The 22,382-nt window shown below is 47.8% G+C and overlaps 1 protein-coding gene, 1 long non-coding RNA gene and 2 other non-coding genes across 5 annotated transcripts; 2 read left to right on the forward strand and 2 right to left on the reverse strand.

The window, feature by feature from the left end:
- Positions 1 to 2,067: 2,067 nt before the first annotated feature.
- Positions 2,068 to 3,317, reverse strand: LOC118619730 (zinc finger protein 425-like; the record flags this gene model as incomplete). Its single annotated transcript, XM_036246359.1, is given in 3 exon segments — positions 2,068 to 2,938; positions 2,941 to 2,969; positions 2,971 to 3,317. Coding segments are annotated over 3 exon segments (1,011 nt in total), but the record flags the coding sequence as incomplete, so codon positions are not given.
- Positions 3,318 to 3,782: 465 nt separating this feature from the next.
- LOC118620524 lies at positions 3,783 to 13,769 on the reverse strand. Of its 2 annotated transcripts, none has more exons than XR_004957446.1 (5): positions 13,420 to 13,769; positions 10,358 to 10,483; positions 8,295 to 8,447; positions 4,119 to 4,205; positions 3,783 to 3,939 (listed from the first exon to the last, which is right to left on the reverse strand). It is a non-coding gene; the product is annotated as an uncharacterized LOC118620524 (long non-coding RNA). The 2 variants fall into 2 exon arrangements; XR_004957447.1 differs by having other exon boundaries at positions 13,536 to 13,554.
- Positions 13,770 to 18,777: 5,008 nt separating this feature from the next.
- On the forward strand, positions 18,778 to 18,849 carry TRNAC-GCA. The gene has a single exon. It is a non-coding gene; the product is annotated as a tRNA-Cys (tRNA).
- A 1,648-nt stretch (positions 18,850 to 20,497) lies between these two features.
- On the forward strand, positions 20,498 to 20,569 carry TRNAC-GCA. The gene has a single exon. It is a non-coding gene; the product is annotated as a tRNA-Cys (tRNA).
- The last annotated feature ends 1,813 nt before the right edge of the window (positions 20,570 to 22,382 follow it).

The following is a 22,382-nucleotide window of genomic DNA, read 5'->3' on the forward strand; positions in this document are numbered from 1 at the left end:
GATGAGACAGACTGGGGCACTTCACTGAGACAGAGACAGGGGAATTCAGGGGGTTCCTTCCTCCACAATGCCAACCTGTCACCTGTGAGGTGACCCCAGGAATCATATTGCTGGGGAGGTGAGACAATCAAGGGGCATTAATAGGAAGGTCCCCCGTGTGGACAACTGGGAGTCCATCCTGTGAGCAGACCAACCCGCAGCTGTCCCTGTGAGGGAGGCTCAGTGATTATCCTCAGAAAGTCACGCAGACACGACATCGCCAACCCCATGGATTTAAATTAGGAACGTGAGTCTAGTCTATAAAATCCAAGTAATACCCTTATAACCTATATATGAAGTTGATCTCAAATTTACTCTGCCTCTCACTCTGCTCGGATTTATGTAATTGCTACTCCTACCTTAAAGGTTTTCTTTTAAAAATTACATATATATAATTTAATAAAAAAATTTTAATACTAGTAAAAGCTGACGGTAATTCTGGTACTCTAATGTAAATGCTCTATTTCCCATGAAACTTTCCGTCACTGTTACAAGAAGTCTCTCCACTCACCAGATCATGTTCTGAAATTAGTTTGCACAAGATCACCTGGGAAAATTGTCGCTGCTTCCAGGGGGGATCCCAATGGTCTGTATTTTTAACGTGTGTCCCAGGTAAAGGCAGAGTTGTCCTGAGGTACAGACATGAAGCCGGCCAGCGCTAACATCCAGCCCGAACACCCAGGCAGAGGCTAGAGGAAAGGGTTTTTTCCTTTGCACAAAGGCACCATCGACTCACCAAGAGGCTTGCACCTACAGGAACATACCAACCAGAGGTGGCACCTCTCCTTTGTTTCCACAGATTCGTGGAGCGCCCTTAATCCCAGCTGACGGATTCAGGTAATCTGGGACCACATGTTGTGCTACAAAGACAGAACATTATTGTAGGCCCTGAAGATCCCTATGGAAGGAAATGTGTTTCTGTCAGAAGAATGTTAAAGATCGACAGTCCAAGAGATGGATGAAGGCTTGCTAGATCAGGCTGGAAAATTGCCTTGTGATAAATTAGGCCACAGAACAAAAAAATGGAGTGATGTCACAGACTGGCAATATTTTTTACTTTAGTACTTAACTCAGAGATTCTAATGTTAAGGTAAGTATATTTCTTGGTGAATTGATACACACAGTTGGAAATACAGAGACGTTAGATATATAACACTGCTTGTTACAATGGATTTTTAAATAATTTAAATTAATGCAGAAGAAAATAACATTTACAAGGCTAAATGTAAATTACATTTATTTTGAGCAATGTAGAGAAATTCCCCCAAGACACAGATGTCTTCTCACCATTTGAGAAAATGAAAATCCACGATGTGAGAAAACAGAAAACCTCAATTAAATAAGGCAGCCGGGTAATGGAAAGCACAGTGAGGTGATGTGGGGGAAACATTTCCATCTGGAACATTTCTTCACTGAGGCTGTGGGTTCAAAATTTAATGAAGGGGTTACCATATTCTTGGATGATACATCAGTGAATGAAAGAGCATAACAGAATAAAAATGTTCCTTCCATGACTGGCAGACCTTGTCTGTGAGAAGTATAGAGGGAAAATGCCCATGGTTTTTCTTTTTATCCTCACCCTAGGACATTTTTCCATTTTTTATTCAGATAGAGTGGGAGGGAGAGAGAGAGAAACATCGATGTGAAAGGGACACATCGAGTGGCTGCCACCTGCATGACCAACCAGGGCCAGGGACAAACTGCAACCAAGGTACGTGCCCTTAGCAGGAACTGAACCCAGGTCTCTCTGGACCACAGGCTGACGCTCTAACTGCTGAGCCCAACCAGCCAGGGCAATGACCATGTTTTTTAGTTTGTTTTTGTTAATCCTCACCCTAGGATATTTTTCCACTGATATTTAGAGAGAGTGGGAGGAAAGGAAGCAGGGAGGGAGAGAGAAACATTGACGTGAGAATGTGAGAGAGACACATCGTCTGGTTGCCTCCCACACATGCCCTGACTGGAGCCAGACAGTGAACCAGCAACCCAGGTACATGCCTTCGACCGGGAATTGAACCCGAAACCCTTTGGTGTGTGGGCTGACACTCTAACCATGGAGTCACACCTGCCAGGGCGATGCCTGCCTATCTTATGTCTGGATAATTTGGGACCTTTGTCAGGGATGTGTCACAGCCTGCCCACTAGGCCTCTGGCCCGTGTGTGAAGCCAGTGTTCTGTGAAGTCTTTATCCTGCCTCAGCCAGAGCCAACAGAGCCGCTGGCTCCACCTAACAGCTGTCCCTGTCACTGTCTGTGTGGCCTGACCTAGAGACTGACGGGCATTTCCCTGGCGTGCACTGCAGCAGTGTGGGTGTTGAGCGCCCCCAGGTACGTAAAGCCCCTTCCACACTCATCACAAGAAAAAGGCCTCTCCCCTCTGTGATGGTGCAGATGGGTCTTCAAACTTCTCTTCTGGAGGAAGCCTTTGCCACATTCGGGACACCTGAAGGGCTTCTGTCCACCGTGCGTGTGCAAATGGACCTTCAAACTTCCCCGAATGCAGTAGCTCTTGTCACACTGGGGACACTGGAAGGGCTTCTCACCACTGTGAACTCGAATGTGCTCTGTCAGCCTGTACTGCTGAGTGAAACTTTTGCCACACTTGACGCAAGAGAATGGTTTCAGGACACTGTGCTGGAGCAGGCGGCTTTTCAAATTTCCTTTGAGTCAGAGGCTCTTCCAGCACTCAGGACACGGGAAGGGCTTCTCCCCACTGTGGACTCTCGCGTGCTCCGTGAGCTGAGACCGCTGAGCGTAGGCCTTGCTGCACTCGCCACACGCGAAGGGCTTGTCGCCCCTGTGCACCCGCTGGTGGAACTTCATGGAGGCCTTCCAGAAGCAGCTCTGGTCACACTCAGGACACCGGAAAGGCTCGCGGCCGCGGTGCAGCCTGCTGTGCGAGTGAGGTGCGAGCGTTGGCGGAAGCTCCGGGGCACTCGCCACAGCGAAGGGCTTGTCCTTGCTGTGGGTGCTCCGTGAGCCTGGCCGGCCGAGCCAGGGTCTTCCCGCCCTGGCACAGGAGAACTGCTGCTTGCTGTGGACGCGGCCCTGGCACAGGAGAACTGCTGCTTGCTGTGGACGCGGCCCTGGCACAGGAGAACTGCTGCTTGCTGTGGACGGGCCGTGGCGGCCCGCCTGCAGGGCCGGGTGAACCGCCTGCCGCACAGCACACAGAACGGCTTCCCCTCGCTGTGCGGGCGCCGGTGGGCCCTCATGGCGTTCTCCCAGAAGGTCCTCCCGCACTCGGGGCACGGGGAGGGCTTCTGCCGCGGTGCTGAAACACGTGGGCTTTCAGGCTGCTCTGTAGGCAGAAACACTTCTTACGCTCAGGACACTGGAAAGGCTTCTCCCCCATATGAACTCTGACGTGTGCAGCGAGTTTGGCCTTGAGGGTGAATTTCCTGCCACATTTGTCACACGAAAACGGCGTCTCCCCACTGTGTGCCCGCTGCTGGGCCCGCACGGCTGTCCTCCGGGAAAAGCTTCGGCCGCACTCCGGACACGGGAAGGGCTTTTCCCCCGCGTGCACCCTGACGTGCTCAGTGAGCGTGGACTGCTAGATGGAACCCTTGCCACGCTCCTGGCAGTAGAATGATCCCGCCCCTTTGTGCAAACACTGACACTTCTTCACAGTGGCTTTATACCGGAAGGCCCTGTCACTCTGGGGGCACTGGAAGGGCCGCTGCCCTGCGTGAACGGCCTGGAGCCGCAGGCCGCACTTCCCGCAGCAGCTCCCCTCGCACTCACCGCGCTGGGAACGCTGCTTCCTGCACAGGACCGCCGGGTGCCCCTCAGGTCAGAGCTCCTGGATTTGCTCTTGTACTTTGGATGTTGACAGGGCTGGCTCTTGGAGTGGTTCCTTCTGTGTTTTGCCAAGTCTCTCTCTTCGTGGAAGACCTTCCTGCAGACAGAGCAAAAATAAGAACTCAGCCCTGGTAGAATTTCCAGGTGACCTGAGGGACCCCTGCTTTATGCCATGGATCATTCTCATCACAGACGCTGTGATGTTGAGGCTTTTATGCATCATTTCTATTTCTTGGAGAAGTTGTAAGGCAGATCTTTGATCTGACAAAATCTTACTTTCCTCCCCTGGTAAGGTGGCACATGAGCTCTGGAGACTATTTAAATAGCATTCCTCTTCTTTGGCGCTGAGAGTTCCTCGGTCACCTGGAGAGAAAAAAGACCCGCCCTCATCAGTGGTGTGTATGACTCTGGTGGGGTTCAAGGACCATTTTCTTTTTTTTTTTCCCTTTATTGATTTTACAGAGAGAGGAAGTGAGAGGGGGAGAGAGAGAGAAACATCGATGAGAGAGATGATCGATTGGCTGCCTCCTGCATGCCCCCCACTGTGGATCGGACCCACAACCTGGACATGTGCCCTGATGGGGAATCGAACCGGCGACCTCTTGGTGAATGGGTCAGTGCTCAACCACTGAGCCACACTGGCCAGACTCAAGGACCATTTTCATGAGGCCAACAGTGTGGGAAAGGGAATCCCCTGATACCTTTCTTGATCTGCCAGCCACAGACCAACTACACTTCAGTTTAACTTTGATGTGCAAATCCTTTCATGATAGGTTAAGAAATGGCTTAGCATGAAAAAATGGCAGGCAAGTTTATCTTGTGAATCTGTGGACGACCCTCAGAGGGTGAGCAGAATTTGGAAGAAAGTAAAATGAGTTTCGTTAAGAATCTAATTTTTCCTTTGTAATTATTTCCTTAAATCTGTGAAATAGCAGAATAGAAAGGCTTCAGGTCATATTCTTATTCTTTTCATTTAGAAACACGATACAGCTCTGCCGGTGTGGCTCAGTGGTTGAGCATCGAGCCATGCATCAAGAGATTGCCAGTTCGATTCCCAGTCAGGGCACACGCCCAGGTTGTGGGCCAAACCCCCAATGGGGGGCATGCAAGAGGCAGCCAACTGATGTTCTCTCTCATCGATGTTTCTCTCTCTCTCCCTCCCCTTTCCCCTCTCTCTCAAACCAATAAAGAAGAAAAAAATTTAAAAAAGAAAGAAAAGAAACACAATACATTTATTACGAATAAAATTCTGTTTACTATTATTGGTGGACACATAATCAGCAAAAGAATTCAAGGGAAGGAAAATAAGTTTCAAATATTTGCGTGAGGAGCCTCCATACTGTTTTCTTTTCTTTCTTTCTTTTTCTTTTAATGTTTTACAGATTTTAGAGGAGAGGAAGGGAGAGGGAGAGCGAAACATCAATGTTAGAGCGACACATCGACTGGCTGCCTCCTACACATCCTCTACTGGGGATTGAGCCTGCAACCCAGATGCATGCCCTGACTGGTGATTGAACCACGATCATTCTGTGCAGGGGACAATGCTCAACCAACGGAGCCACACCAGCCAGGGCCTCCATACTGCTTTCCAAAGAGGCCGCAACAACTTCCGTTGCCCCCAGTGGTGTACAGGTGTTCCCTTTTCTCCACATCGGCTCCCACACGGGATGGAGAACAGGGCCACCACATGTCAGGTCATATTCTTACCCCCTTCTACCACTGATTTCAGGAAAAGTTTTTTGGAAGAAATGTGAATAAAAACTATTTTTTTAATTAAAAAAATTGTTTAAGCATATTTTTTTCATTTACTGATTTTAAAGACAGAAGAAGTGAGAGATAGATAGAAACATGGATGAGAGAGAACATTGATTGGCCACCTCCTGCATGACCCCCACTGGGGATTGGGCCCACAACCTGGGCATGTGTCCTGAACAGAAATTGAACCGGTGACCTCTTAGCGCATGGGTCGACGCTCAACTACTGAGCCAGACTAAATTTTTTTTCTTTATTGATTTTAGAGAGAGAGGGAGGGTGAGACAGAAACATCAATGACAGAGAACATCAAATGGCTGCCTCCTGCATGCCCCCACTGGAGATTGGGCCCACAATCTGGGCATGTCCCCTGATCGGGTATCAAACCAGCGACCTCTTGGTGCGTGGGTCAATGTTCAACCACTGAGCCACACCAGCCGGGCAGAACTATATTTCTTAATGATGTCAAAATGGCAATTGACTGAATTCACAAAGAACACTATGGGATAATTCCCTTTTCCATGAAACTAAACTATAAGAAAGATATTGAGCCCTGGCTGGTTTGGCTCAGCGGTTAGAGCGTCGGCCTGTGGTCCAGAGAGACCCGGGTTCGGTTCCCGCTAAGGGCACGTACCTCGGTTACAGTTTGTCCCCAGCCCGGCTTGGGGTTGTGCGGAAGGCAACCACTCAATGTGTCCCTTTCATGTCGATGTTTCTCTCTCTCTCACTTCCTCTCTCCCACCCACTCTATCTGAACAAAAATGGAAAAATGTCCTGGGGTGAGAAAAAAAAAAAAATGATATAACATAGACACTAATGTTCCCCAAACAAAAGCCATGATGACCAGAAACAGAGGGAGCACCTGACTGTTACCCACAAGATCTGGAGAGGACAGTTCTGGACACTCACCTCCACGGCTGTTTCAGAACTGCTTTTCCTCCCCTGTCCTGCTGAACTGGGTCACGGGCTCTCCTTTTTAAATCTCTTAACCCGGAGAAAACTTCACCTATCAGGAGGGATGGGCCTGCCCACCGAGAACTGTGATTATGCTCTGTGGTCACCTTCACAACATAGCTTATGACTTCAACTGGATGACATCATCTTGTAAGTCGGCACTCCACTGCTTTGGCCTGGATCACAACCAAGGTATACTTACCCCGAATCCTGTTTCTCATCACTTACTATCTACCCCAGGCAGAGGAGCAGTTGTGACTGTTGGGTGAGTACCACCTGGTACAAAGGCAATGTTTCTTTTTAGGGAGAGCCACCAAAGTTGTTCCTTCTTTGGTACTCAAAAACCTTCCTAGACTCCTCCCTTTCTACAGGATGAAGTCAAACTCTCCCTTGGCATTCCTGGCCTCAGAAAATCTGACACCACTTAGGTCCCCCTCACCCCTCATCTCCAACTCTGTCCCAAGAAAAACATGCAGCTATAGGCAGTGTCTTCCATTTCCTAAATATAGCAGGCTGTTCCCACCTCTGAGCCTCGGCTCACGGGTCAGCCCGTGAGTCTCCTCTGCCTAACCAAACCCTTGTTCCTTGAGAAGTCCTGGGACACTGCTCTCTCCTCTAAATCCTGACGGCACTTACCATCATGGCCACTTATTATGTTATTAAATTGTGTGCAGTCTCACTTTAGAGATGACTAACTTACCTGTCAATAGTCCCTAAGACAATAAACTCCTAGAGAGGAAGGACTGTATACAGTATATATAAGCCCCTGCCCGGCTTAAGTCATAGCTCATAGTGCTACCAACATGGTAGGCCGTCAATACAGTGAGATGAATGAATGAACAGATGGTGGCGACAGAAGGAAGCCCTTGGGAATTCCTCATCCTCTGGCTGGAGCCTGCACACATTCCCTGGGTTCAAACCCTCTCTTCACGGAAGGCCGTCACTCCCAGGGACTTAGGAGAGCTCCATTCAGTAAAGCACCGACGTAATCCCTAAGTCCTAAACATCTGTACAGTGAAAAAATATACTGTACACAATGGGAAGGTGATTCACCTCATTTCTATCACAAACGGACACGATGGGGCGCCGGGGACAGTGAGTTTTCCTCAGGACACGGGAAGTGGAGCCTTTACTTGCTCTCTCAGGCAACTCTCCTCTTCTTCCGGGGTTGTAATTTTTACAAAATGAAATAAACCCAACTTCCCCCTTTATGAAAGTAATATTCTTTTTTGTTTATCCTCACCCAAGGACTCTTTTTTCATTTTTTGTTCAGATAGAGCAGGAGGGAGAGAGAGAGAGAGAAACATCGATGTGAAAGGGACACATCCAGTGGCTGCCACCTGCACGACCAACCAGGGCCGGGGACAAACTACATGCCCTTAGCGGGAACCGAACCCGGGTCTCTCTGGACCGCAGGCTGACACTCTAACCGCTGAGCCAAACTGGCCAGGGCGAAAGTAATATTCTTATACAGGGTGGCAAAAGTAGGTTTACAGTCAGGAGTACTTAAAACACAGTTTACTTTTGTAGTATTATTTATTAATTATTGCATTATTTTCCATACAAAAAACTATAAAACTACTTTTGCCCCACCCTGTGTATGCTACCTACTTGAGCAAAAAACCACAACATTCTCCATAAAAACAATGTTCCTTCTTCACTGTATCTTGCTGACTATCCAGAAAGATTCAGGACACGAGGCCAGGAAAATGAAACGAGTCGGGACCCTAAATCCACCATACGCACTCAAACATGGTGAGTGTCCAAGTCCAAGTCCAAGTGCTCGTCGGCAGAAGGGCTGAGTCGTTCTTGTCTTCTGCGAGCACCCCCGGTCTCCGATGGACAGCATTCTCCCTTGTTCCGTCCAGGCGATCGAAGCCGGCTTGGAAGAAACACACCCTGCAAAGAGAGCCACACAGACTGCCTGGGTTTCCCGAGCACTGGACGGAAAACAATTTTCACAGCTGCTTTTGTCCCCTAGCAACATGAGAGCAAAGTTAGGTTAAAAAAACGGAAACCCTTACTGTTATTTCTGCAATCACGCTTGTCTAATTCAATAAATATTTACTCTGCTGAGTTCCAGGTATTAGGGCTGTAACAGTGAACATGTTCCTGTCTTCATGGAACTGATATTAGGTCATTTAGAAATATCACAATTAATTTTGAGTCCTCACAGCTGCCCTGTGAAATGGGTTTAAGTGGGTGTTGTGTGTAACCTGCTGGGTCTCTAAAATATTGCAAAAATGTCTAATTTGTGCAATTTCATTCAGCAAAGTATATCAATGACAGAACTAAAAAAAAAAAGGAAACCTTTGATGTAAAGTAGAGCATAGGGACTATAGTCAATAACAGTGTAATAACTATGCATGGTGTCAGGTGGGTTCTAGACTTATCAAGGTGATCATTTTATAAGTTATATAAATGTCTAGTCACTATGCTGCACATCTGATAATACTGCATATACACTGTGACTGGAAAATACATTTATTTTTTTAAAGTTGATTAAAAGAGACAAATAACTAAAAAAAAGAAATCCTCAAAATTACATGAATGACAATATAGTATAGCCTAACCAAGACTGTTTAAATGCTCTCTGCAATATTTTACAAAATTAAAGGAAACGGAGAAACTAGGGAATGATAAGGTTTTGAAAAGGCTGACGGATCCAGGGGAAAAGTATCCTAAAGTGATTTTTAGGAGAACATGAGTAGAATAAAACGCAAAATCGAAGGGGTCAAGGAGGGAACCTGGACCACTAAACTTTTGTGATTTAACTCTTCACATCCAAGGACACTAACGCCCGAGGTGCCAACACTCTTGATCAGTGAAGGAACTGGGAGATGGTTAAGTGACCGACTGTGAGTGTAATGTGTCTAAAGACATATGCCTGAAGGGAAGGCTTCCTAGAAAGCAGTGCAGCAAGCCCTGGCCAGCATGGCTCAGCGGTTAGAGCATCGGCCTGCGGTCCAGAGAGACCTGGGTTCGGTTCCCGCTAAGGGCACATACCTCGGTTGTGGTTTGTCCCCAGCCCTGGTTGGGTCGTGCAGGTGGCAGCCACTCGATGTGTCCCTTTCACGTCAATGTTTCTCTCTCTCTCTCGCTCCCGCTCTATCTGAACAAAAGATGAAAAAATGTCCTCGGGTGAGAAAAAAAAAGAAAGCAGCACAGCGAAGTCAGGAGACGCAGCAGCTGTCCTACCGTGGCTCGGCCCTGGGACCAGTGTTCCTCAGAGTGAACTGTGGACCCGGCACAGCATCAGAAGCACCTGAAGTGCTTGCTGCAAATGTGCATGCCGGGGCCTGGGCCCGCTAAATCCTCATCTTGGGGCTAGGAGCTGAACTCCTGTAAAGACAGTCATTTATAAATAACACCGACCGGTTTTCCACATTTGGGAAAATCAGACTGGATTCTCCAAGTCCAAGGACATTAATTGTGATAACTCGAAACAACACCAATCAGCACAGGGCTCTAGTTTCTCCCAACCTACTAGCATCGGTCTCCTGGCTTGACCTCTAAATGTCGGGGTGTCCTGGGGCTCTGTCTTATCTACATATTCCCTCTAGATGATCCCAAGTAGTCCCAAGGGTTGGAGCGGGAGATAGAGAATTCAGAGAATTATTAAGACTGGGGGCAGAGACATCACTAGATAAAAGTTAAATACTCCCAGGCCATTACAGGAAGTTAAGGAGACATTCTGAATGTAACAAAGCATAGTATCATATTCACCCACCCAAGAGCTGATAAAGGGAGGAAAGCCTATTACTATTAGGTTGGTTCCCAAAAAGTGATTCCTTAGGAGCTCATCTTACCCAGGGAATCAAGGGTCTCATAATTGGTCTTCATCACCTGTTGATACATTTCTTTCTGCCACTTCTCCAGGAGCTCCCACTCTTGCTTTGAAAAATATAAGGCCAGTCATCAAATGTCATGGTTACCTGGAAGCACAAACAGTACATTAATATTTTCACTTTAAAGCTATTTTGTCTTGCAGTACCTTTGTCTTTAACAGACAGGAAGGAACTCTATTGAAGCAGTTGTCTCTTCCCCCGGAGCCCCTGCCCCACCCCTGAAACGGCGTCCCATATTCAGAAATGTGCTGACTCATCTCTTTCAATGCCTTCATTTTCACTGAACAAGCCTTTGCTATGGAAGAGTTGGGAGTTTCTTTTTCCCTGCCTCCCCAACCCCGCAAAGAAAACCCATACATTTTAGGGATGTTTGTGCATACAGGCTCTTTCATCCATATGGAACTTGTTTTGAAGTGTTTCCATTGTGGGTGTGTCTTCCTGTAAATATTTGTTCATATTTTTGTGAATTTAATACTACGTACCAGCCTGGCTGGTGTGGCTCAGTGGCTGAGCGTCAACCCACGCACCAAGAGGTCACTGGTTTGATTCCCGGTCAGGGCACATGCCAGGCTGTGGGCCTGATCCCCAGTGGGGGGCATGCAGGAGGCGTCCAATCAGTGTTCTCTCTCATCGATGTTTCCATCTCTCTTTACCTTTCCCTTCCCCTCTCTCTAAAATCAATAAAGAAAAAAAAAATACTATGTACCATTGTATTATAGTAACTTTTATAAAGCCAAAAAAATAGTTGTCTCTGGATGGTGCCATAAATTACAAAAAAAAAGGGGTCAGAGATGTCTCTTGGAACCAAGTGAATGAATAAATGAATAGCAGCAGGTCTTTGAGCACATTAACCATCTGATGGGAGGACCCTTCATTTAGCAGCAGCAAATTATTGTCATGTTGACGGGACAGATGTTGCTAGATATATCAATTAGAATTTATTTTGAGCCTAGCTGGTGTGGCTCAGTGGTTGAGCATGGACCCACACACCAAGAGGTCGCCGGTTCGACTTCCGGTCAGGGCATATGCCCAGGTTATGAGCCAAATGCACAGTGGGGGGCATGCAGGAGGTGGCCAATTGATGTTCTCTCTCATTGATGTTTCTATCTTTCTCTCCTTTACCCTCTCTGTAAAATTGATAAAGAAAAAAAATTTTTTAAATTTATTTTGTAATAATTATAGATACACAGGTAGTAACAAAGATAGTACAGAAGGGTTCCCTGTACCCTTCACCCAGTTTACCCCAATGGTCACATGGCACATTATTATAGTACAATATAAAAACCATGAAATTGAAATTGACATTGGTATAGTGAGTGTATAATTCTAGAAGATTTCGCCACATACTCTGATTTCCCACCTCTGTACCTGAACTTTTCACCCTGTTAACAGGAATTTCCCAGAGCTGTTAGAGTGTCGGCCTGCACGCCCTGGCTGGTTTGGCTCAGCAGTTAGAGCGTCCACCTACGGTCCAGAGAGACCCGGGTTCGGTTCCCGCTAGGGGCATGTACCTCGGTTGCAGTTTGTCCCCGGCCCTGGTTGGTCGTGCAGGTGGCAGCCACTCGATGTGTCCCTTTCACATCGATGTTTCCCTCTCTCTCTCTCTTCCTTTCTCTCCCTCCCACTCTGTACAAAAAATGGAAAAATGTCCTCGAATGAGGATAAAAAAAAGAGTGTCGGCCTGCAGACCAGAGAGACCCAGATTGGGTTCCCGCTAAAAAAAAGGGGTCAGAGATGTCTCTTGGAACCAAGTGAATGAATAAATGAATAGCAGCAGGTCTTTGAGCACATTAACCATCTGATGGGAGGACCCTTCATTTAGCAGCAGCAAATTATTGTCATGTTGACGGGACAGATGTTGCTAGATATATCAATTAGAATTTATTTTGAGCCTAGCTGGTGTGGCTCAGTGGTTGAGCATGGACCCACACACCAAGAGGTCGCCGGTTCGACTTCCGGTCAGGGCATATGCCCAGGTTATGAGCCAAATGCACAGTGGGGGGCATGCAGGAGGTGGCCAATTGATGTTCTCTCTCATTGATGTTTCTATCTTTCTCTCCTTTACCCTCTCTGTAAAATTGATAAAGAAAAAAAATTTTAAATTTATTTTGTAATAATTATAGATACACAGGTAGTAACAAAGATAGTACAGAAGGGTTCCCTGTACCCTTCACCCAGTTTACCCCAATGGTCACATGGCACATTATTATAGTACAATATAAAAACCATGAAATTGAAATTGACATTGGTATAGTGAGTGTATAATTCTAGAAGATTTCGCCACATACTCTGATTTCCCACCTCTGTACCTGAACTTTTCACCCTGTTAACAGGAATTTCCCGCTAAGGGCACATACCTCGCTTGCAGTTTGTCCCCAGCCCTGGTTGGGGTCCTGTGGGTGGCAGCCACTCGATGTGTCTCTCTCCCTCCCAGTCTATCTGAAGATAAATGCAAACAAACAAACAAAAAACTATTATAAGCCCACAAAGCTGAAGAATCAGCTAGTATAACAAAAAGGTTTAAACCTGGTGTTTTTATAAGATGGGACTTTCAAAGAAATTCCTCTACTGTTTTCCTGCACCTCATCCATGTGCTTGCCTCCTACAAGGCTCATCTGTGAACATACAGTTAGCACCGAACTGCTCCAGTGAAAAGTAAAATCAACTAGAAAGTGCTGACTTCTCCTTACCTATTACAAATAATCCAATAGGCAAGAAGTTGGCATAATCTGAGCTTCTTCTGTGGACTCAAATTTACAGCCAAAAAATTGCCACAAACCACCAAATTGCACCCAACAGAGGGATATTCCAGGTTTCCAATCCTTTAGAGAAGGAAGTCTAACTGAAGTGACAGCTTGAAGAAATCTGAACAGAATATGTACCTGCCAAGGGATGGGGGTGAAGGTGGGGGGTTGCCGTGGAGGAAAATGCAATACACTAGTGAGACTATTAGATATGAAACCTCAGGGGGGGACAAAGTAAACTTGCACACTCGGGCAGGTGATATACTTAATTGAACATACAGAGAGTTTCCCGCATTAAGCTCAGGATATGCCTTTAAACGCCAAAGCCAGAGTTCACACTTTCCACGGACACACTCGAGTCGTCGCGGTGAAGGTGACTTGGGATAACCCCCAACCTGGCGGTGCCCCGTCTGCCTTCCGTCTCCCTGGTTCTCATTCGCTGATGATGTACTTCACTGAGGTCACCTTTCCAGCACCGACACCACGACGTTCGAGGAGGGAGAAAGAGCGGGAACAGAGGCGGTTTTAAGCGGACCGGCCAAGACCCCGCATTTTTCCTGCACAGAAACCTCGCTTCTCCGGCCGGGGCTCCCGCCGCCTCCCTCCCTGCACGTGGGCCGCAAGAGGGACCGGAGACCACGCAGGGCCTGCCACCTCCACGGCCGCTCTTACCGGACGCACCATAGCCCGTTGCGGCTCCGCCCAGCACCGACCCGGACCGGTAACACAGCACGCCCTCAATCCGGGTTCCGCCCGCTCCGCCCACCCGCGCAGGCCCGCCCCCGCCCCAGCGCGGTGCACGCTGGGACGAGCGGCCGGCCAACGCCCCGTCCCACAGCGCCCCCTGCGGCCGGGAGGAGCGAACGCCGCCTGCAGGAGCCGCCCAAGTTGCGACTACCAGCAGGGGGGCCCCAGCTAGGAAGCCAGGGTAGCCGCCGCCTGTCGGGGACCCATCTTCGCACTGTTTTGTGGCCTCAAGGGTGGCAGACAGAGACCGAGGCGAATTGAAAGAGCTGGAGCTCTGGCCGGTGTACCAAAGGGTTGCTTTCCCGGTCAGGACACGTGCCTGGATTAAGGCCTCGGTCCCTGGTAGGGAGCATGCAGGAGGCAGCCGATGATGCTTCGCTCTCACTGGGATGTTTCTCTTTCTCCCTCTCCAAAAATCAATACAAATATTATTTTAAAAAGAAAGAGCTGGAGAGGGACGGAGACGAGGGTGGAAATGTTGTCAGCTGGAAAAGGATGGAGAGTGGATGGGGACAGAACAATTCACTGAGAAAGAGACAAAGAGAGAGTGCGGGGGTTTGGTTCCTCCCCAAAGCCCACCCAGTCATCTATGAGATGACCCCAGAAATTAAGCCAGGTTGGTGAGACAATCAAGAGGCATTAACAAGCAGGTCCCATGTGGACAATTGGAGGCCCACCCTGCTGGGGACTCAGAGTGTGCAGAACACCCTTAAGAACTGCACCTGCTGGGAGGTCGGATATTCCTCCAAGTCCTGTCCCTCATCAATCTGGGCACTTCTGGTCAACCGGGACACAGGCCAAGCTGACATTAATTATCTGTTTTTGCGAATATCTCCTGTCAGGTTGAGGGAGTTCCTTCCCATTCCTAGTTTGATGAGAGTGGGTGTTTGATTTTCTCAAATGCTTTTTCTGTATCTCTATATATTATAATGTGGTTTCAACAAATGAATTTTGGGGGGACAAAAACATTCAGTTTAATATAACCCAGGGAAGGATTTCCTAAATACAACCCCAAAATAAAAACTTATATGAGATAAATTTGATGATATCAAAATTTAAATTTTCATCTGACAAAAAATTCCTTAAACAAGAGACTCTGGATTGTGAAACACATACAATAGAGAATAGATTTGAACCAGAATATAAGAAATGAAAAAAATTATGGAGCTCTATGGCACAACAGTATGAATATACATAATACTGCTGAATGGCCCATGTAAAATGATAAATTTTATGTTTTGTGTTTTTTACCACAATTAAAATAACAGAAAAGGTTATTTTATGACCAATAAAGATGTGAAAAGATGATCAACTTTGCTAAGAATCAGAAAAATTAAAATTAATTATTTTATTTATTATTTTTTATCCTCACCCAATGGTATTTTTGCATTTATCTTAATAGAGCAGAGGGAGAGAGGGAGAAGAGAGAGCGAGAAACATCGATGTGAGAGACACATCAGTTGGCTGCCACCGCACAACAAGAGGGCTAGGGTCAAACTGCAACCGAGGTACATGCCCTTGACGGAAACAGAACCCAGGACTCTCTGGTCCATAGGCCAATGCTCTAATCGCTGAACCAAACTGGCCAGGACATGAAAATTAATTTAAACAATAGAGAGGCACAACTTTCACTCCCCTCTCAAAACTTAGGATAGAGATTTAACTGGATCAAGGCTTGATGAGAAGAAATGGTATTTTCATTTGCTCACAATGGGAGTATAATTGGAGCATATATATTCTCACTATGAAGAAAAACTTGCCAATAAAAATAGTAAAGCAAATGTAAAAATTACATGGAACTATAATAGTAAAGTTAAAAGTGTGCATACAATTCAGGAATTTCAGAGTCTATCCCCTTGAGAAGCTCTAGCATGAGTGCACCAGGAGATATGTACAAAGATGTCATTGCAGCATCATCTGCAAAAAAACAGGAAACATTCCTTGTATGTCCATTAATAGTGGAATAGATAAATAAAACTTTTGCACTTCTATAATGTAATCAAATAAAGCACTTCAAGGTAGTTTCAACTGAGCTCAGGGTAAATCGGCACAGACACGAGGCAGGAGGAAACCTCACAGTCCGTCTGACCTCAGGACTGTCCCACCACCAGGTCGAAGAGGGTCAGGTTGTTGGAGGTCGGAGAGCGTGGCTGAGAAACACTTCTCTGGACAGATGCGCTGTGAGGACCACTCTTCTGGAGGGGAAGAGTTGGGGTGCTCTCTCCGCCCCTTGAGTCTCAGGAAGGGGCTTCACGGAGTCCCCTAGAGGGTTTGGTCACATGTGCTGGAGCTGGGTTTGCAGTGAGCTGTGTCCAGCTCTGCAGGCGGAGTGGGGGAGGCCACTCTGGGGTCAGCGGGTACTGCCAGAGTGTGTGGGAATAAAAGGCACACGAGGGTTCCCCGGGCTACACAGGAGAGAGCCACTTGGGAGCAACGACAAACTCTGCACAGGAGGATGGATGGGGCATGGACCCAACACACAGAGTCTGTGACACAGAGCCCCGAAAGCCAGGAGAAAACGCACGCCCCGGCCTGAACGCCCTGGCGTGTTCCCCGTGGAGGCCTCGCAGGAATCCCGAGGAAACACCCAGGGGCAATTTCAGACACTTGCCCCTCCAGAGAAAGCACATCTACCTTTCTACAGCCTCATCTAGGGAGAGCTTTCCTCCCCTCCCCCTCTCCTCCCCTTTCTTCCCCCACCCTGAGTGCTGGGAATGAACTGCTAGGTAGTGGGGGAGAGATGAAGGACCACCTCCCCCCTCTCCCACTGCTAGGGGAGGACAGAAGGTGAAATCAATTTCACAGTATTGACTGCTAGGGGGGATGGGACATGTTGATTACTGAAATCAGACAGCAACCACGGGGCTTCCTGTTACCTAAGCTTGATCATTAAAGTCACTTGGACAAGAGCAGTATGTCACGGAGAAAGTTTAAAGGGACAGCAATGAGAGGAAAAGATGAGGTTGCTTTGCTTTGCTTTTCACCTCTTGAGGCCCACAAGTGCAGTGTACCAGATGCAAGAGCAACACAGGTAGCTCTCAGAGATGACGTCACGTGCAGGAGCATTTAAGATGCAGAACAACATCTTCAGCCACTGGGGTTTTAAAAACACCCAGAACAATACTGGATATTGTTTATGGATAGTCAGATAGGAACATAGAAGAATTCAAGAGAGGGACTTGTATCTAGAATACATAAAGAGCTCTCCAAATTCAACAAAAAGTCCAATTAGAAAGTGGTCAGACATGAACAGACATGTCACTGAAGAGGCTACACAGATGGCAAATAATCACTTGTCCCTGGCTGTTTCTGCTCAGTGGTTAGAGCGTCAGCCTGCGGACCAATGAATCTCAGGTTTGATTCTGGTCAAGGACACATACTTCGGTTGCGGTTCGTCCCGGCCCTGGTCAGGTTGTGCGGGAGGCAACCAGTCCATGTGTCTCTCTAACATTGATGTTTCTCTCTCTCTCTCCTTCTGTCTCTCCCTCCCTCCTTCCTACATTATCTGAAGATAAATGGGTAAATATCTTCAGGTGAGGATTAAAAAAATAAATTAAATTAAATTAAATGAGCCCTCAAAGAAGTGTCAGCATCATCGCCATCACAGAAGTGCCGACTGAGACCTAAGGGAGGTGTAACCACACATCTGTCCGCAGGACCGAAATACAGAGGGTGACAACATCAAGTGCTGGTGAGGATGCAGAAAAGGGCTCGCTCACGCAGGGTGCTGAGAATGTAAGATGGTGCAGCCACTCTGGAAAACAGGGCAGGGGGGCAAGCTCGTGCCAAACTACATACACGCTTACTCATGCGAAGGTTGATTTTATGTGTTACCTTGACGGGGCCACGTGGAGCTCAGGTATTTGGTGAAACAGCACTCTGGGTGTGTCTGAGAGGGTGTTTTTAAACGAGATTAACACGGGGAGGCCTGTTGCCACGTCAGAGGAAACATCAAGCAGCCCTGTGAAGAGGCCCATGTGACAAGGATCTGAACCTCCAGCCACAGCCGGTGAGGAACCGAGTCCTCCTTCCAAGGTCATGTGAGTGTTCAGCGCTTAGACTGTTCCTCCAGCCCCAGTCAAACCTTCAGATGAGCAGCCTCAGCTCATCCGCAACCTCAGGAGAAACCTGAACCAGAACCGCCCAGCCGAGCCACCCCCAGATTCCTGAACCTCTGAAACTGCGAGATACAATAAAGATTTATCATTCGAAGCTGCGAGATTCTGGGTATTTGTTACGCAGCAGCATCTAACTAATACAGGGTCCTTCTGCCAGGGATCCTGACACACTCCCCCAGAATCAACCAAGCCTCTGGACCTCTTGGGGAAAGCACAAGAAAGAAGCCATTTGGTGATGAGAGGGACATTCAAAGGAACAAAGGTTTAGAAAATGCATGTCATCATGGATGGGAGGGAAAGGCTAAAGGAAAGACAGGAAGGAAAGTGAGCTGTGACGGCAGGATACACAAGACACAAAGCGGACATACAAACTGAGGTTCAGATGCCGTAAACAGATGTGGAATCCGGAGGGGCGGTGGGGGAGGCAGTCTCGGTTCCGCACTGTGGGTAACTGGAAAGTAATCGCCACCGAAAAGCAGGTGAAGAACAGGCTAGTCCTTGCTCATGAAGCATCAACCTGCCTCTGGGCTTCATCTTCTGCTGGATAGACCCAGCCAGGCACAGACTTTGCTGCCTCACATGGAACCTTCAGTGACCTTCCAAGCGGGTGCCAACCAGGGAAGGTGCCTTTTTGGAGAAAGAGAATGGTGATGGCATAAGAGTTGCAAGGACAGTTGAGCAGGACTGGCAGCTCCCTGCTGAGTCAGAATCCACAGCCCACGTAGACGGGAGTGTAAAGAACTTGATTAACTATACACCATTATTAACAAGAGGGGGTATAGCTCAGGGGTAGAGCATTTGACTGCAGATCAAGAGGTCCCCGGTTCAAATCCGGGTGCCCCCTTCGGGAGTCTCTTTTCCTCCTTGAGCTAAATTGACAAAACCAGTTCTCTGCCAGCCATACTCTAGTGCCTACAGGAGGAGGCTGCTAGACCCTAAAAGGGCACCTCTATGGCCATCCATCCCTCTGACAGGATCCAGCCAGGCCCTGGGCAGGGCCTGAAGACCAAGAACAAGACCAAATCCATCCCCAGCGCCCTCCTGCCAGGTCTGTGTCCTGGGACCAATTTCAGTATCATCCAGGGGCCAGTCCAGAGACACAACCGAGCCCATCACTTGAACAGAATTTAGTGTAAATCATTGTTAACCAGTATGTCAATCTCCTGTGGCTTCTGTAACAAAGTACCACGGTGTGGATGACCTAAACAATAGGATCTATTGTCTCCAAGCTCTGACGCCAGAGTCTGACATCAAGGTGTCAGACGGGCCGTGCCCCCTCCCAGAGCTCTACAGCCGGGTCCTCCTTGCCTCTTTCCAGCTTCCAGTGTCTGTTGGCCACCGCGGCCTCCCTCAGTCTGCAGATGCATCAGTCCAGTCTCTGCCTCCGTCTTCACGGGGTCATCTTCTGCCTGGGTGTCTCTTCTCTTCTTACGACACCGGTCACATGGCACTAAGGGCCCAGGCTACTCCACGGTGATGACACTTAACTAATTCCCTCTTTGACGACCCTCTCAAATAAGGACACATTCCTGAGCGCTGGGGGCTAGGAATCCAACATACCTTCTGGGGACATAATTCAACCCACACAACCAGGAATTGGAAGTGAAAGGGAAGACTATGTACAAAGAGGTAGTTTCTGTGGAAGCAGCCACCATTCCAGGGCTGGGGACAAGCAGAAGAGGACACTTGTTAAATCCTACCAGCCTGGGGAGTGTCTCTGGGGATCGGGGACTCAGCTCTCCCAGGTGTGCTGCTGTCCCTGAAGAGTCAAGACGAAGCCGGGCCTGTGAGCACCCAACTGCATGTGGCCATCACTGTTGCTACCGGTGGACGGTGCTGCCAGGTGACCCTGATGGGAACCCAAAGCAGGCAGGAATGAACAGTGCTTCTTCCTGCTCCCACCTTCCACCTCCTGGAATGGGCAGGACCAACCAGGAGCCACCTGGCAGAGGAGACACCCGGGTCCAGAGGCCCAGGCCCAGCGTCACAGGGCAGAGCACAGAAAGGTGGACTTAGAGCCTAGAGACTCTCAGTTCTTCATCGCCCCAGCAGTTAAAGGGCTGACTCTACGGAGATTCGGGGCACAGGAGAGGGTCAGCCTGTGTCCTCACATGTGGCGTGTGTAGGAGTCCTGTTCTGTACCCAGTCACGTGTGTTCTTTCTTTGAGGTGCTCCATGCTTGCTCAGGCCATGGGCCATTTTGAGTCTGTTTTCAGATGCTCAGCACAAAACCCACTATGTAGATGTGAGTGTAGATCCTTCCAGCTGTCAGGGGTGCTCCCCAGATTCCTGCCCACCTCTAGGCACTGAAGGCGGAGAGGTTTCGGAGCTGTGGGAGGAGGGAACCTGTTGCGTCTTCTCATGTGGGGAGATGAGTTAGCAGTAGAGCTGGTCTGGCAACTCAGCCAAGCCGTGCGGAAGGGACATCTGGGCAGAAGCTCTGGGTGTGGCCGCACAGGGACAGGGTGTTCGTGGGGCCTCTCTGGTACGGTGGGGGTATAGCTCAGGGGTAGAGCATTTGACTGCAGATCAAGAGGTCCCCGGTTCAAATCCGGGTGCCCCCTAGCATTTTAGTCTCTAGAACTCATCAAGGAGTTCCAGTTTCCTCTCTTTCTGAATCTGATCTCTGAGTCTGCCTGCAAAGGGTAAAGAAGCTGAGGAGGCCCTTTCTGCCCAGAGCAGGGCAGCTTGCTCAGGTGATGTGTCTGTCCGGTTCTCTGATCTTCCCATTCTCCCTCACCTGGTCCCTGCTCTCCAGTGGCAACTTCATCTCTTGGGTGAGGTTGAGGACTTTGACCTTTGAAGGTGGCAAGAAATCTGAGATCGCCTACAAAGGAACAGTAGTAGTTGGACTGCTGGTGGACTTCTCAATGGTTGCAAAGGCTGTCAGAAAATTCGGCGATGTCATATTCCATATCTTGAGAGGAAGCAACAGTCAACTCTGAATTCTATCCCCAGCCAAAATGTTCTTGAAGAACAGACCAAAGCTGAGAATTTACCACCAACAGACTCTCGCTAAAGAAAAACTTAAATATACACTTTAGAGAAAAGAAAAATGATCCCAGGTCAGAGGTCTGAGATACAAGACGGCAAGTTGAACAAGGAAATTTTAAGATATGTACGTAAAAGTGAAAATCATTGACCATAACCTTAGCTGGCATGGCTCAGTTGATTGTAGCATCATCCTGAGCATCAAAAGGTTGCGGGGTCGATTGCCAGTCAGGGCACATGCCTAGGCTGTGGCCAGTGGGGGTTATGTAGGAGGCTGCCGATTGATGTTTCTCTCTCTCTCTTCCTTCCTCTCTCTAAAATCAACAAAAACATATTTAAGAAAAAGAAAAATGGACATTTCTTTTCAGTTTTCTAATTTAACAGTTTTCTCTTTGGCTGAATCTATTAATTGAGTAGAACACAGACATATTGTTTTTAATTTTTGCTATTGACTTTTAGATAAACAAATTTTCCTACCTGGCTTTCAGCTCCATGAACACAGCAAATACTGCTCTTGTACAGTGTGTTTCTGATAGTTCTAACATAAAAAGTTCTCATGTTTAGTTTTGTGATCTGTTGTTTCTATTGCATTTGAATGATGGTTTTTGCTTCCCTGTGTACATAGTTATAGTTGGCTATGTGTTGAACATTGGATTCAAAATTTTATTTGTACAATTTTAGGCTGGGTGGAGATGATAATATCGTCCTTCATTTGTTTTTGTTTTTTTCAGGTGTCTGTGGGACTCTAGCAGTCAAGATACTTCAATATCATTTCAAGGCTTGAGTTTTTTTGGCCATTCCGATGGCACAGAGATCAGCCACAAATTCTCGAGTTTTCTTTCAGTTCACCCTTACCCCACAGGGTGCTAGCCCAACGTCAGAGATAGTTTCACCAGTGTCCCTACTCTCAGTGGCCCAGAATTCTGACTTCTACCCTCAGAATGCCTGAGAGGTGTCCAAAGCTCCACCGAACCTCTCAACGGTCTCTTCTGGACTGAAAACCACCCTCGGGGACAACGTGGTCTGTGGTGTGGGGCTTCAACTTCCCGTTTCCCAGCCTTCCCAAGCCTCCACCTACTGTGTCCTGTCTAATAGTTAGCTCGTTGATGCTTTTCAAGAGATGTTTTAATAGTTTTCCAGCCTTTTTATTTGTCCTCACAGGAAATATTGTTTTAAATTTCCTTGTTCATTAAGGAACACGGAGAGTTCTCTGCAGGATTCTTTTTTTTTTTTTTTTAAATCCTCACCCGAGGACATTTTTCCACTTCTTGCACAGATAGAGTGGGAGGGAGAGAGAGGAAGAGAGAGAGAGGGAAACATCGATGTGAAAGGGACACAATGAGTGGCTGCCACCCACACGACCAACCAGGGCCGGGGACAAACTGC

This window comes from Molossus molossus, unplaced genomic scaffold (assembly GCF_014108415.1).
Source record: "Molossus molossus isolate mMolMol1 unplaced genomic scaffold, mMolMol1.p scaffold_m16_p_7, whole genome shotgun sequence".
Classification (NCBI taxonomy): domain Eukaryota; kingdom Metazoa; phylum Chordata; class Mammalia; order Chiroptera; family Molossidae; genus Molossus; species Molossus molossus.